Below are 16,616 nucleotides of genomic sequence, written 5' to 3' on the forward strand. Positions count from 1 at the left end.
TGCCTAAACGGTTTGTCTTGTCTGGTTTAAGCTGGTCTTCCAGTCCGACCTGCTGAAAAGTGGTTAGAAACCCTCTAAAACCAGCCAGCAGACCTGACAAGGATGGGAGACGAGAAATGTTGCTGTCTTCTTTTTATGCTATTTTCTCAGTCTGTAATCTACGAAAACATGTTTGTTTTATAAAAAATAGTTTAGCATTTGTTGTTTCTGTGCAATAGCCAATAGCATTCTTTGGTCCATCTTTGCGAATAAAATAGGCGAGGTTTGAGCATTTCCCCGAGCGCGAGCAGCAATGCAGTCCAATCAACTACGTTTAATTCAATTCACTTAAACTTCCAGCGCGCTGCGAAAGAGAAGCATTTATTGATAATGAATTCAGAGCGCTCCTCCTCCTCCTCTCGTACTCCTGCTCGCCGCTGCGCATTAAGAGACAGCTGGCGATGAGAGGAATATCCCTCTACTCTCATCTCTGTCACCTCACTTGTGTTTTCCTCAAGCACTGCGGACAGAAAACGCTGTGCGCGGAGCTTTATAAGACACGGCACTAGGAGGATGCGGACCGCCGGGGTTTGGCCAGCGACCGTCACTCTCCTGGTCCCATGGGACTGATTTTCGGTCAAAAATATTGAATGGGCGTTTGTATCGCCGTCTCCACTGATTTCCGTGAAACCTGCTCGGATATTGTGTGATACGGCTTCAGGATGAAGAGGATGAACGTAAGCACTTCAAGTGTGTTACTGTGCAAGCATGCTGCCTGCATTCGGTGTTTGTTGAAGCGCGGCTGAGTTTATTTTGTTTGAAATTGGCTTTACTGTACGATCAACGCGCAACTTTATCGTCTTCGGATGCGTTCAGCTGTAATGTTAAGGCATGAAACGCGACTAAGACAAATCGATCTTCAACTCTTAGAAACAAGGATTAAGATTCGCTGTTTGCTGAGACAGACATTTATCGATTGTTCGTTCCATGCGGAGATGCAGTTCGTGACCGGGTGCGTTTACGCGTTTTTTCTCTGGCTACATCATTAACACTGACAATCATTATAAAGTGAGAAAGTATAGGCTACATGCTCTAGTGTGCCTTCTTACAAAGGCAATTGCAGGCATTGCTCAAGCATAAGTCATGTACAATTAATTAGAAATGGGAATCGATTCTGGATGCGATTCTGATTCCTTTTAACGATTCGGTTTCCTTGACGGTATCAGTAGCAACTCTTATTAGGCTAATAAAGACAAATCCGATTTTTAATTGCATTAATCAGTATGTTGCATTTATATGATAAATATCTAGGTAATAGGCTACAGGAATTCCAAAGAACGTTTACACAGACTTTTAATGTGCCTAGTTTTATCAAATAATTGGCCTTAACTACAGTTAGCCTAAGTAAAATACAAGTAACTAAGCAAAATGCAAATGCCATTTCATTCATTCATTCATTCATTCATTCATTCATTCATTCATTCATTAATTCATTCATTCATTCATTCATTCATACATACATACATACATCCATTCATTCATTCATTCATTCATTCATTCAAATTCATACAGCTAACAAAACTCATAATGTGTATATTTAAATAAATTAAGTAGGCTAGCCTACAACATTTGGGGGAATTTCTTTCAACTTGACAGCGTTCTAAAAAATGAGCTGGAAAAGACAAGAGCACACTGGAACGCAATCAAGCGTTTTGACGCTTTGACCATACCGTCACTACAACGCCTACTAGGCCTACATAATTTCGATGGGTCACAGCTAGAATTCGGTGTAACACCGGCTTATTTGTTCGGGAATCGCATTACACTAACCGCTGTGTTTTGTCCACGTTCACACAGCTACAAATAAGGTTGTAAATTGTTAAGAGAATTCTAAATACGCACTTTTTACACAGTGACAACCAAGTAAACTTGTGCGGAACCTTACAGGACAAACTTTTCTGTCACTTCATTCACTTCTCATTTATTAAATAAAACTATTTACGTGTTATGGACGCCACCATCTTTTCTTTAGTCAAATAGCATTCTAACAAACGACTCTTACTATTTCTGCCATGTAGCCTTGAGTATGCTTGAAAATCTTGCACAACATGGATTATTTAAAAGATTTAAACATCTAGAAATCTTACGACCCATAGAACATCTTACTCAACATTTAATAAACGAATCCAATCTAAATGCCAGTTCATCTGTCAAATCTAGTATGCTGTTCCAAATTCAACCACTGTCAATATAGTTAGGAAAATAGAGAATTGAAAAGACACTTGACATCAGTAATTTATACAGTCACACCCATTAATTAATCCCAAACATTGACTGTGCGAATGTAATTTTTTTATTAATTAAAACAAAGCAGCTCATAAGACTCACTTTTTGGCCATGCTTTATATTTCTGATAAACTTAAAAGAACTGTAGCCTATCGAGAGTAATTTTTACAGGAATCTGACTAAACTGGTCGCTGTACGTTTTGCGCTGTAAATTCAAATGGAACTGCTTCTGAATAGAAACTAGTGCTTGATTGTCAAGTTGTGGTCATGTTTGCCACTGTTCAGCAGATTTCCGCGGGCGAAACCCAGTCATTTTAAAAGGAATCCACACAACCAGGAATTTAATGTCAAGCACAAAGGTTTCTCCACACTGGTTTTGTAACTAGTTCAAGTTGGTTACTCAGATTCATCACAATGACAACAGACATTTGCTCGGGTTGAAAGTGGCAACTGTGCTTTATAATTCATTACACTATTGACAATAGTGTATTTTTTTGCTTGTGAAATTTTGTTAATGTGACCACATCCTCAGTCTTAAAGAGATTCCACCAAAATTGTGTGTACATACGCAACCATCCATCCATCCATTCCATTTCCTGGATTTCTAAAGTTGTTAACTTCTGTCTGCAGCCTCGCTGGAAGTCGCCACCCATGTGGCCGTCCGTAGTGGGCAGCAGGCAGCCCTGTCCCCGTGAATCTGCTCTGCGTAAGGCAGCCATTAGTGGGAACGTCCTTGCACTCCCACCGTTCCATGTCCCCACGGGCAGGAGCGTCCGGGTCTTCATCTGTGCCAACCCTGATGGTAAGTAGCTTTTTCCCTCACTGTCAATGTGAAGAAGAAGAAAAAATACTTTGGGTTCTTCATAGTGCCACACTCAAAGAAGTCATTTGAAGGTGCACCAAATATCCTTTCCTAATAATGAGCTTACTGGAGGAACCGTTTATGGTCTTCAGAGTTCTCAATTTTGCAAATTCCATTTAAAATGGTGCCTAGAGGTTCTCCAGAAGGTTCTGCTAATGTGATGATGAGGCACCATTTTGGAGTTCCTAAGATCAAATATCTTTCATTTTTAAATAGATTAGACTATTCATGATAGGTGCATGAATATGTGTGTATGAGAACTTGAGAATCACCTGGACCCAAGGACCATACTGCACAAACACACAAACACTGTTCTGTCAACCAGACTGACACCTGCGATGTGCAAGACGTGCTTTATCATCCAATGTGTTAATGAAAAATATTTTACAGTAATGAATTCAGATGGCAATGACAGATCCACATCATGCCGTTTCATAACACATGCTGCCATCCTCAGAGATATGGCCATTGCTAATGTCTGCAGGACCGCTGTCCCTCCCGTGTGCTTTGACAAGAGCAGCAGCGACAGCAGTTAGTGGAGCCGTCTGTCTCAGCACTGAACATGGGTTTCAACAATCCACGAAAACACTGGCCAAGCAACCGTGACACAAAATACTGTGCTGCTTTACAGTAATACAATCTCTAATAATAATATAAGGGAGCTCTCAGTCTTCAGTTTGCTTGTGGCTATGTGAAAGTGGTTAACGGAGTGGGAATTTCTTGCTCCTATCCTGAGAAATCGGTCATCATTTCCACCATCGATTGCTCATTTTTACATCTTAAGGCTTAAACCCAGGGCTGCTTAGAATTGACCTCAGATTTAATGAGTGCCAGGGGAACTAGGCGGCACATACAGTATGCAGTCATAGATTTAAATATGGGCTGCAGGGAGACCTTAAAATAGTACTTCTAATCTAGGAGTAAACAAGCCAAGGGAAAGTATAAAATGGGTTAGTAGGGAGATAGAGAAAGAGGAATGGAGAAATGAGCACAGAGAGGTGAGGATGAAGTGAAAGGAGGGAAGATACCGGTGAATAAATTAGATCGGCGCAAGGATGTCTTAAATAAAATGATGACCTTTCAAGCTGAAGGATTCACGATAAAGACTCCTCTAAATCGCAGCTATGACATAGGCGACCTCGTCATATTCCACCTGTAGATGCACTCGTTCCTGATGCACATGGATGCGGTTACATGCATTATTCATAAATAATAATAATAAAAACAACAGGCCATTATGTACTAGTAAATAATAGTATCCAGTATGTAATATACATATTATAATATGAATATACTATGTATATAACTGCTATACTAAGATTTTCCTGAAAAGTGTAAACACTGTGGCTGTGCAGTGCTGCAAAACACTGTTCAGTTTGTTTGAGTGTCCTGACCAGCCGATACAACAACATTGGCTCAACCAATGTGTGAGCTTGGGGCAGGACTATTTGTTTGTTTGACCAGTAGCAGACATATGGAGTTTTTTGGAAAACCTGCTTGAAATGGTTGTTATTTTTTGCGGTTTAATTTTTCATTTAATGAAGCTAATTTCAGCTAAGTTAAATAGCTTTAATTTGAAAACATTGTTTCCACATTACAAATACCATTTTGTATAATCACATTCAACCTTCAATGAATGTATGCAGTGCAACTTGTCCTTATACTGGAATATTGTAAATAGAGTGAGTCTGAAGCCAATTTTCTACTGAAATAGGAGATTAGAGAGATTTTGTTCTGGTCAAAAGCCCTGGAAAGTCAACTGCTTGAAGAGCAGAGAGGCAGAGGTGACGGTGTGTGTGCTGACTGAGAGAGTGTGAGGTGGAGTGTGGAATCTAATGTACTGAACCTGTAGATGCACAACTTAGAGGTGATGTCAAGGTAGAGAGTTAATGACACTTTCAGTGGCTGAACAAGCCAGCTGGGCTTTGGTGCAATGCTCTTCCCCCTTAAGCACTAGAGGGAGCAATTTATACATCACAGATTTACAAAAAAGGGAGTTGGCCTTGCACACAGAGACTCATAACAACAGTTATGTCTTACCTATTCTCACTCTTATACATCCCCCCCGACATGAGAGGAATGATTTCAATTTGGTTAGAGCTATTGGAGAAGTCAGCTCTGTGATTTAGGGGGTCTACTAGGGGCAGTTAGGACAGCAGTTGCTGGAGTCTTGCTGGGGTTGAGATTGAGGCTTTGGGGAAATGAATGTGATAACATTTGTATGTTCGTTTTTATTGTTGTTGTTGTTTGTCTCTTTGTAGGGTAACCAAGGGCAACTAGAGTTTTATGTGCAGGAGTTTTATTCTGCTTTAAGGACCTTGAATTTAATGCCACCGTGTTATAACAGCATGCGTGGTGTTAGCCTTCGTGATGTATTATGGTGCATTCAGATTGTTTTCAATGCTGGGTCAACATAGGCTTATTGGAAAAACGCAAAATACGTACCAATACAAATATAGAGCTCCGCAAAACAAAAAATACGTACCTGTACCAATACATACCACTGCAGTTTCCAAAAAAACATTAACACTGGAGGCAGTAAAACAGCAAGCTCATGTTATCCTTTTCATACAAAATTATGATTATGGGCAAATTATGTATTTGTAAAGACTTATTTTCACACAAATCCTTGCAAAATATTACATTATAACCTCAAAACACCTTTTACCATTGTGCATGATTTGTCAACGAATGCTCTGGAGTTTGCATCACTTGACCAGCTCCATATGTTTGGCTTTCCTGACATATTAAGCTTGCTCGGTAGCTCAGCTGGTAGAATTGTTCTTGTGATGTGAAGAACTAGGGTATGAAAGGCTGAAAAGCATCTCTCTTTATTTATGACAGTTAAAAAAAAATTGATTGTAGATTTTTTGAGTGCCTTTAAAGGTGCATTCAGTAGTGCAATGCAAATGTAAAAAGATTTATGCATAAATAAATAATCCTCTTAACGGTGTACAGTCACATGATTAGATGAAGACTGTACTAGTTTTCTATAAAATGGGTTTCAAACATAAACGTAAAGTGTGGGTCCTCCGCTTAATGCTTGTCAAACGTCAACTTGTTCGCGCAATGTTTCACGCTCATTTGCTGCAGCCTCTGTAGATACGCGAGTTGTTTGATGCGAAGAGCTAAAATTAGACAATGGAACACACTTGTTATCGTCCTTAACCAGTCAAGACAATGGACAAATCAGTAATTTTACGGTCTAAGAAGATTTGAGTAGTGTTGCCCAAGTTGCCATTTTTTGTTGTTTCGGTAAGGTAATTATTGTGTAAACCGCTCTCTAAAATTTACTAGTATCAGTTTAATTTACATAAAACTCAGAGACAATCGTACGGATCCACATCAGTAGATGGCAGTACAGTATCTGCAACGCATTCTCATCCTAGTGCGTCATATACTGACACTTGTGACAAAACGTCTACATCCAACGCACATGGCACCCTTTAGCGTCAATATGACACGCACAGTTGGGTTTAGGTCTGGGGTAGTGTTAGGGTTAGACCGCTAGGAGGCGCCTTCTGGTCCATTTCTATGTGCGTCTCATATTGACGCTAAAGGGTGCCATGTGCGTTGGATGTAGACGTTTTGTCAAAGCGTCAGTATATGACGCCTTGGGATGAGATCGGGCTGGTATCTTACACTATTGTGTTATCGCTACTTGAAGTACAAAGAACAGCGATGTTACCGCTAGCAAAATAACTACTGAATGCACTTTTAAACCTGTAAGAAGGGTTATTGGAGACATCAGCCAGTTAGCATTGTCATGATTTCATTTTCAAAGGCTCCAAAGGGATTGATTAGTCACATGGCATTAAATTACAGCTCAAGTGATTGGCTCAAAGACAACTCCCATGAGCAGAGATAGCAGACCTACGCCAGCTGAGCAATTGGCATTGAGATAGCGTTCTTAAGCTATAATAGACATCCTTGGTTGAGTCAGTATTGCTGTTTTGGGCTAGTCGGACCCAGTTTTAATAGCACTTTTCAGGAGTATCAAACTGCTTATTTATAGTCGTATCGGCATATTAAACTTTGATAGTATTTTAACATAGAAAAGATTAACACTCTTCACCTTTAATGCAGCATTATTTCATAAGCATTGCATTAAAAAAAACACTCAAATGGCTTATAATGATGGATAATTATGTGCTTTGAATATTCAGATAATTTTTTTGCCTTTGAGCCTTTGGTAATTAGTTTACTAATGCCATGTAGCTAATGGATTGCCAACAGGAACGTGTTTTAGTCACAGATGGGATTTCACTCAGTCGTTGAGCGCTCTCGGTCAGGCGCCTTTGATGGGGAGCAATTCTCGTTCCATCGTCCTCCATCTTGCGACCTCACCTAATCCCTCAGAGACTTGTGCTTCAGCATCAGACAGCTGTATCAATACTGAGCTCATCTATATGCGACCATCCGTTCAGAGCCCGTGCTGCTGGAGACACATGTGAGAGCCCCATGGGAGGGACTGAACAAAGGCTTTAACCCAGATTATAGACAGGAACAGACACAGCATTGAGAGTGAGAGGCACGCTTGCTGCTTGAGATTCTAAATGACACCAATATTCATAAACTATTAAGGCGTTTAAAACGTTAAGTGACTAGAAAAAAATGCCATTGATGGTAGTGTGGTGTGACATCTATTTTTGCTAGACCATACATACCATTCAGTTCTAAAATGTAGGTTTGTATATATAACTTGCGGGAACAAATTATTAATTTGTAGCCACAATATCTCGGCTGTGTATGGCTCTGTACATTCGAGAATATTCAACAAGAAATATGTTGCAGGACCTGATTTTATTAACTGAGAAATGATTGGCACATGAAACATTAGGATACATGCCAGAATGGAGCCAGGTGGTTGGAGGGTAGAGATTTGTGACATTAGTTATTCCTTTTTGACAAAAGATTGCTAACCCAAATTTAAAAAAAGAAAATTCACACAGAATGCATTATTGCGTTTCAAAAAATCTAGAAATTGTTTGACCTGTTAACTGAAACACACATAAAAGACCCAGCGTGATATTTCTGTTTTCTGTTGCAATATTAACTAGCAAACTGATACAGACAAGTAGAAGAGAAAACTATACTTCAGAAGGGTTGAAATAGGCATATAAAATGGCAAAGCAGCTCAGATTTCCAATGATAATTAAAGCTTAGCAGACCAAGAAAGGCATAGAGGGAGTGAAAAGGGATAAACAAGATCTAAAAAGAAAACCATGTGATATGTTATAATGGTCAAAAATCTAGCATCTAGCATATGTGTAGACAGAAAACAATTGAAAAACAACAGATGAATGCAAAAAATGAATTCTGTGTGTGAACTGACTTTAAATCCTACAATGTGCACTTAAAGTACATTTAAAGTTCACTTTAAATGCATGGGAGCTAAAAAAAATAATAATATAATTATTCTATACATCTGGGATGTTTAATGGCAGCCTTTCGGGCTTTGATTGGGACTACAAGGCTTTATTATAGAAATTATAAGTCTTGTTCAAGTCTTTTATTTCTTATAGCCGTCCTCCTTCATCTTTCATCGCTTTCCTTCCTTTATCCATTCAATGCAATCTGGTTCAATAAAAGCTTTACTGGCACCACCCACCCCCATAGTGAATGAGCTCACTCGTTTTCTCTCCTCTTTTTTATATCTTTCTTTATCATTCTCAATCATATCAGACACTTCAAACATGCAACATGTAAATGTGACGGCCAGTACAGCGGCTCATATAGCTGATGGTTCTTTCATCTCTCTCTGTCTCTCTCTTTTTCTTCCTTTCTTTTTCTTTCTCTCTATGCACGTTTCAAACCTATATCTTTGACACAATTTCCAGATGGATACACTTTGAAAGCTTCAATCTGTTATGGAAATGCACAGTATAAAGTGCTCCCCAGTGCGTGGCACGTTAATTCATTTATGACTATTTGAAAGTATCTACTTACGAGGTGCTTTTCCCTGGTGTTTTGCCAGTCTATACGTGTCTTGTCTACTAACTGGACACTAATGTGTTCTAAAGATTTTCTTTTGTTCTGGGGATGGTTTGTTGCATGTGGGGAGATTATTTCAACGTTTCATTATAAGACCATAACAAACCTTTCTAAAAAGAAGCTTCCCAGTGATGTTACGCGTTTAAGCTCCTCTGTTGTTTTGTTTGTGTTTATATATAAAAGGTCTAATGGTGCAGTCACTCTTACTGTTGCTTGACCAATTTTGTAAGTGAAATCCAATCATTTCAATAGGAATCCACACAATCATGAATTTCACGTGAGGATGAAAGATTTCCCCGTGCTTATTTTGCACCGAGTTCAGGTTGGTCTCGTAAATTCACCGCGTTGAACAGAAAGCTGCTTGGTTTGAAAGTGAACTGTGCTTCTTTGCTACACTATTGACAAGAGATAATTCACCTTTGTTCTACCTTTTGTGACCACATGTTTTTAAGTTCTTTGCTTGCTTGGATAGTCAGGTTATCGTTTTTTTGTCAGGGTGAAAATAAGATGAAAGTATAGAAAGAGATAAAAAAAAAGAATGAAAACATTTTTCCACAGTATTTATTACTGAGAAAGTCTGGAAAACAACAAAAAATTGCACAGGAAAACAGTGCAAGAGAAAAGTAAATGCTGAGACTAGATACTTTAAAGGACAGCCCAAAAAAAGAAATGAATGGAAAGTTATTAAAGATTTAAACCATGAAAGCCGCACAAGCTTTTAAACCCGCCAAAAATTTTGACTAGGCTGACACAGATAGAGTTGCTGTAGTGAGCTGTGTGGCACGCTGTGTTGGCCGCCTGTACCCAGAGGGTTCGGAGCACATGATTGGCCTCATCTTCCACAGAGAGCTCTCCAGTCTGATTTTCCCATTCTCTGTCGAAATATCAACTATCAGCAGAGAGCCTAAACAATAGCAAACTGATACTGACAAGTAGAAGAGAAAACCATGCTTCAGAATCAAGTTCAGTTACTTTTCGTCCTCATTCCAAGGTAAATCAAAGCTTAGGGAAAGGGAAAGAAAGATGCAAAAATAGGTGTTTGACTAAGTAAGCATCATCTATTACGCGACCTTGAAATCAGACTGTCGTATTTTTGTAATTTCACCTTTAATTGGTTTGTGAATAGGGTACTGGGGGTGTTTGAAGAGTGTTTGTTTGTTTATGTGTGCCTTAGCCACTGTGTACAGTAGTAAATACAGTAAGGCTGAGTATCCTCAATATGTCAACTCTCATATTGTCTCATTTTGCCCTGACTTTCTGTGACAAAGGGCATCATGTAATATTCAACGGCATACACTGCTGCTGTGTGCAAGATTCTGAAGGCATGAGTGGAAATGCTGCTATTGTGCATTTGTATTACGTATTATGAAAACACTTTTTTTTACTACAAATTAATTAATAATTGAATAATTTACTTTTGCTGTAATGACAGTCAGGCTGCATGAACTGCACAAGTTTGTTTGACATACCTGATCTGATCATCAGGTTTCCTTTCTAAAGGGAACTCACACTGCGTCATGTTGTTCTCGTTCCCTGTTCTCATGGAACATAGGTTACAGTCGTAACCTGAGACATTCCCCAGCATGATTTGAGATGATCTTCAACGGAAGAAGAACATTGACCATCTGAACCAAGACAAGAGTCACATGATCAACGTCTCTAATTGACTTATTCTTAGTTTTATGTCATCTCGTGAACAGGAAGATTTCATAAATAAAAAGATTTTCCCAAAAAATCCTGCAACTTTCTGTTTATTTCCAGGTTTTGAATCCCAGATTGTCTATGTGATCACAGACGTCGTGTTTGTTTTTGCTCTGCTACTAGCAGCAGAGAACAGTAGTGACTACAGTGTAAGCCGGGGAATCTCTGTTTTCAAGCCTTGCTGGCAGCTATCCCCTGAGAAAAGAACAGAGTGTTGAAGTGACAGCAAAAGACAGGGACCAAAAGAGAGATGTTTGGAAGGGTTTGTATGTGATTTGCTCATAAGCATTCATGCATATGATGTAAAGTATCTGCGAGGGAAAGGACTACAGTGGTATTTTGGACAGAAACACCATAGAATTGTTTGAAGTACTATGTAAATACTACCACGGTACATGTAATCATTTATTAACAGTGTTGTTATTGTTAACTTAAAAAAATATTTAAAAAAGGCTGGAATAAAATATAAATATTAGATGAAAAGTAAAAAAAAAATATAGAAATGTTGCTTTAGATGCAAATGCAATAAGGTCAGCCAAAAACAACCCTGGCCACGCCTTTTCAGCGCAAAAAAATCTTTTTTTTTTACGCCAAAAGAGGGTTTGCGCTAGCGCAAGCTATTAGTAAATCTGGCCCTAAGACTTACAAACAAAGATGTATGAATATTTACAGATGATTGTTGAATATACCCTTTCTGAATATTCATGTTTGTTTGTGTTTTGTTTGTTGTCACAGATACAGAAGCAGAGAGAAATGCTCTGAAAGAACACGTCTATCCCAAACTACGAGACTTCTGCAGGGAGAACTATGGCATTGAATTTCAGGTAATACAGCCGTAAATACTCTACAGCAACCATTAAGCTCAAGACAAACAGATTTCTTTCTCTTTTTTCTTTCCTAACCTTCTACCTTTTTTTATTTTGCTCTGTGGGCTGGAAAGATAAAGTTTCTCAGGGACTATTATGTGATCTCAGCACTGATATGCTCATGTAAGGCGAAAGCATGTCTCTCTTATATTCGCCCTCAGGTGCATGGCCCGAAATCTATCTCTCTCTTCCCCTCCTCTCCTCTGGAGTGATATTTACAATGCAAATGTTTGTTGTCATAGTGAATGGAGCAGTGGGGAGATTTTCCTCATGCAATTTGATAAACAAATGCTTGTCCTAGAAGAGGCACCGTGGCCATTGGCGCAGACAGTGTGCTGAGATTGAACTGAGCCTACATTGGTGTGGGGCTTGACCTGATTTCAAGACCACCCCCTCAAGTAACAGATCTGTTACTTGTATAAGACTATGCCTTGTTGAATTCAAACCTTTTCAGGGATTTTTGATGTAGCTGACACTGATGGTTAGTGACATTTAGATGTAGTGACTTTGGAAATTGTGAGAATCCTTCATTTTCTTTAAAATTGTAAGAAAAACTCTGCATTTTTGTAGTTTGTTTAATTTCTGTATATTTTGTCTGAATTTAAATTGCTTTAATGAAAAAATTTGTATTGTCACAATACTTTCTCTTGTCCCAACTTAATTTGCAGAAACTACAAGGAACCCTATAATGAACAATCATGCTTATACAGTATGAATATTAATGGATATTAATGGATATTATTTTTGAAATTGGCCTATGGTTCCATTTAACAGTGTCCTTAAATTATTAGTGATGAAATGGAAGTAGCGATAGATCTTTTCTTTCGTAGTGTGACATAAGTCTGAATCAAACGGATTATCGAAAAAGAAAAAGACATTGTGATTTGAAAGAGACAGAATGAGCTTTCAGTCAATTGCAATTAAGGGCAAGTTCAAGTCACAAGAGAGAAGTCTGACGTTTCACCGGAAGAGTGTATACATTTTGATTAAAAATAATGAGGTAAATAACAACAACAACAAAAATGCACGAAAGAATTGTTCACAAATAGATCAATAACATGCATCCTTAAGGCCCATTCATGCTGCAAGCAACACATCAAAATGACATGATCCCATTCACTTTCAACAGAGAGCACGTGATCTCTCGCTTTTTTGAGATCTCTTCAGTCACAGTACCAAAACAGTCTCTATTCCATTTCAGTACCACAACCACCAGAAAAGTTAATGTTATTGAACACATGTGAGCACAGATGTTACCAGATGTTTCCAAATGGAACATTAAACCTTCCAAAAGTCCAGTAAATAGTTATTCAAGACAACAGTTATTCAAGACAAGCAGTAAAAAAAATAAAGAACAAAGAAACTAATTACAAGCAATATTACAAAGACACAAAATGGTTTACAATGCTTGTTTACCTAGTAGCCTACCTAACAGCAGCATTTAACAATAGCAAGTTTATAAGTAAACATACAGACATTGAAAAGAAGGTAATCAGAAGTACAATAAAACAAATTAAATTATTAGCATTGTCTACCGATTCAGAGATGAAAATGAACTACTGTATTGCCAGTAAAATAGCTTTAGTGTTAATTTATTTAGTTTAACATGCTCAGTTCTAAATGGCTTATTAAATCTAAAGGTATCCGCCAAGTGCAGTGAGGGTTTTCTCCTTTTCTTGTCTATATGGTTTAGTTATTGTTATTATCTAGTTATTAACTAGTTATTAATTAATTAATGTAATTATTATAGACAGCAGTAGTTATTTTATGCTGCATTTTCACTGCACATATTTAGCACATCCCATTCCCATCTGTTTATATAGACTTAAGACATAAATGGCTGTGTTTACATTAATACTTAATCTGCTTCATCCCTCTCCTTTTCGGACATATTGTAATTATTGTTTATAATATGGTAAATGGTACATTTTATTTTTTATCTTTTCTTGTTTAAAATAATATAAAGAAAGAAAGAATACTTCAAAAGGACAGGTGGTTTTTATAATAGCTGCTTTAGCTCAAGATTTGCGCTATACCGCATGCATTCAAGTTATACATATTTTCACTTCTTGCTTTCCAGGAATTGAACATTGGCATTACATTGGCATTGTAAGCACCATGCTCTAATGTTTTAGCTACAGGAATACTGGTATTACATATCTGGAAACAGTCTTTGTTTTTGGCAAATCTGGTGACATTAACGGACACTCTGTAGCATTAAGTGACCTCCTCTGCAGTATTATCCTTGTCTCATCCTTCAACATAGATGAGCCATTCTATCACTACTTATCCTTTCATGACTGCTTAGTCACATCAGGTGTAACTGATTTGAGAGTGAGATGAGAAATCCAGGTCAGTCATCTACCCAAATTGTTCATTGATCCATTGAGTTATACATGGTTGGGGTGTTGAATGAATCCATCAGATATCTGCAGTAGCCATAGTAACTGGTTAAATGAAAATTTCTTCTGTAAATATAAAATTGGCATTGAAACTGTCATGTCCTATTGCTGAGACTCAGATCTCATTGTTTATAAGTTGAATTAAATTATTATATCTCAAGTGGGCTTATAACAGCACATTATAGTTTTTGGCCTAATGTTTTGATAATCTGATATGATACATTTAATGTTGTTGGTCACTGCAGACGTTTCGTTTTGTGGCCTGATATTCATAAGATCTAATTTATATTAATTCAAGAGTTGTTGTTTTTTATCTTGCACAATGTTGCAACACAAGTAAATGTGTCTTTTTTTAAGTATGTTTTTATTATCTTACTGGATATGTTGGTCAATAAATTGGTCAATAATTGTTGGCTAATAGATTACTCTTTTGCATTTCACATTTATCACATTTTTATTTAATATAAACGGATAGGAAAGCAAAGTTGTTGTCAGAGAGGGAGAGAGGGAGAGAGGGAGAGAGGGAGAGAGAGAGAGAGAGAGAGAGAGAGAGAGAGAGAGAGAGAGAGAGAGAGAGAGAGAGAGAGAGAGAGAGAGAGAGAGAGAGAGAGAGAGAGAGAGAAGGTGAGAGAGATAAGTGGAGAGACAGACAGAAAAAGAAGAGAGTTCTCTCAACCAGAAAATATGATGTGGCAAATTGCGATTCTTTCTGGTCACCGTTATTTGATTCTATTTCCTGTGGCGTCCCTGAGAGGGATGGATGCTGGATTGAGTGTGTGTGTGTGTGTGTGTGTGTGTGTGTGTGTGTGTGTGTGTGTGTGTGTGTGTGTGTGTGTGTGTGTGTGTGTGTGTGTGTGTTCATCTATGGAAGGCTCTATCCTAGTCCAGTCACAGCACACATGCACACTCTCAATCCCTTTAGCAGTGGTGGGATATCAGGCCTGAAAGCGCTGTAACATGACAGTGTGGGACCTCCTCAGTGTGGGGAGCGAATTACGGCATTTACCATAATCTTCTTTATATGACAACTTATAATGATAAGACTTTATTTTTGAGTTCCATTTTTTTACACAAAGCATGCATATCGTGTTTACTCTCGGTTATCGGCTTATATGTATTTTAATAAATAATGTATGGTTTATTAAAGGTTGGTTATATGTTTTAAGATTTTACCCTCACCTTAATTGATATCATGATATCTAGATATATGATTAGAAATGATAATAACTAAATAATAACTATTTTAATAACTAAAACTGGAACATATGGCAGATGTTTTTAAAATCAATAATATCAATCAAAACTTTCTACTTAATGAGAACATTTACTGTATGAGAAAATGAACAATAATGACTAAAATAAAGTCAAATAAAGATTTTGATAGTCCACTTTAGATATTTTGCTAACTAGTAAAATGTCAAATACCAGTCATTAGAGTATAAGTAGACTCTTTGCTTATTATCTGCTAACACTTTATTGTGATGCCCCCCCCCCCCCCCAACAGACATTGAACTGACTATAAGTAGCTTTGCAAATGTCAACTTATTCTACTACTCTAAATGAATAATCTACTAATACGCTAATGAGAGTTAGTTGACATGTAGTTGCAAAGTAACATATGTAGAATGTCTAAAGTGGACCGCTTCCTTCTGAAGCAAGTAATCAGATAATCAAAAGTATGTTGGATTATCATATTTATGTCTCAAAAAAACTCAGTGATAGTAATTAATCTAAAGAGGGCTAACTGATAGTTCAACAAAGCGACAATCGGTGCCATTAATCTTTAAAATCGGTATATCAGTCGACCTCTAATGTAATAATGGAACCCAAACAATTTTTAAATCTTTAATTGTTTTATTTTCCTGCAAACACAACAAAGCTCAAAGAGATAAAAAATATAAGATATCTTTCCCCCTTTTGACCGTCTCACTGGCCAGAGGTTCTCACTCTCTTACTCAAACCTCAACTGACCATTTGAACAACTGTGTAATCTGTTCACTAACACCTGATTAGCTTCCAGTCATCTTGATCACATCAACACAGGCCCAGTCTTCACACATCACACACACACAAGCACAAAGTCCTGTTTTCATTCTAACAACACTTCTTAATGATGGGCTCAATAATCCAATGAGAGCGCAAAAGAGCTGTAGGCACTGGCACATTGCTGGTAATACTGTTTGGCTGCCATGACGACGGCGAGGTTTGATTACAGGGTTGGAGTCAAGTCTAAATGTGTCAGGTAGCCTACTGAACCAACTGATTTGCATAAACACATGTATAAATGTTGATGAACTCATGAGTTTGGTAAGACTAAGTTGGATTCGCAGAAGATGCTGAAAAGCATTTGTATGTTCACACAGTTTTTGAGAGTGATAATGGTAATTAGGTTCATCTTGCTGAACAGAAGCAACAATTGCAATATTGCAATTAAACTGTATAGACTCTTTGTGAAAGTCTAAAGAGTAAAACAATTGCAACACACAACACAATTTATGAAGCTACAAAAATATAAAATGTTTGGCT

General features: G+C 37.8%; 1 protein-coding gene across 1 annotated transcript in view; it reads left to right on the forward strand.

Moving 5' to 3' along the window:
- Positions 1-581: 581 nt before the first annotated feature.
- nwd2 (NACHT and WD repeat domain containing 2) overlaps positions 582-16,616 on the forward strand; it is a 69,977-nt gene continuing 53,942 nt past the window's right edge. Inside the window, exons 1-3 of the mRNA XM_079604244.1 lie at positions 582-716; positions 2,896-3,067; positions 11,558-11,646. Of these exons, the coding sequence (XP_079460370.1) occupies positions 702-716; positions 2,896-3,067; positions 11,558-11,646 (276 nt within the window). The 5' untranslated portion in view covers positions 582-701. The remainder of the gene's footprint in view (positions 717-2,895; positions 3,068-11,557; positions 11,647-16,616) is intronic.

This window comes from Phoxinus phoxinus, assembly GCF_949152265.1.
Source record: "Phoxinus phoxinus genome assembly, chromosome: 2".
Taxonomy (NCBI): domain Eukaryota; kingdom Metazoa; phylum Chordata; class Actinopteri; order Cypriniformes; family Leuciscidae; genus Phoxinus; species Phoxinus phoxinus.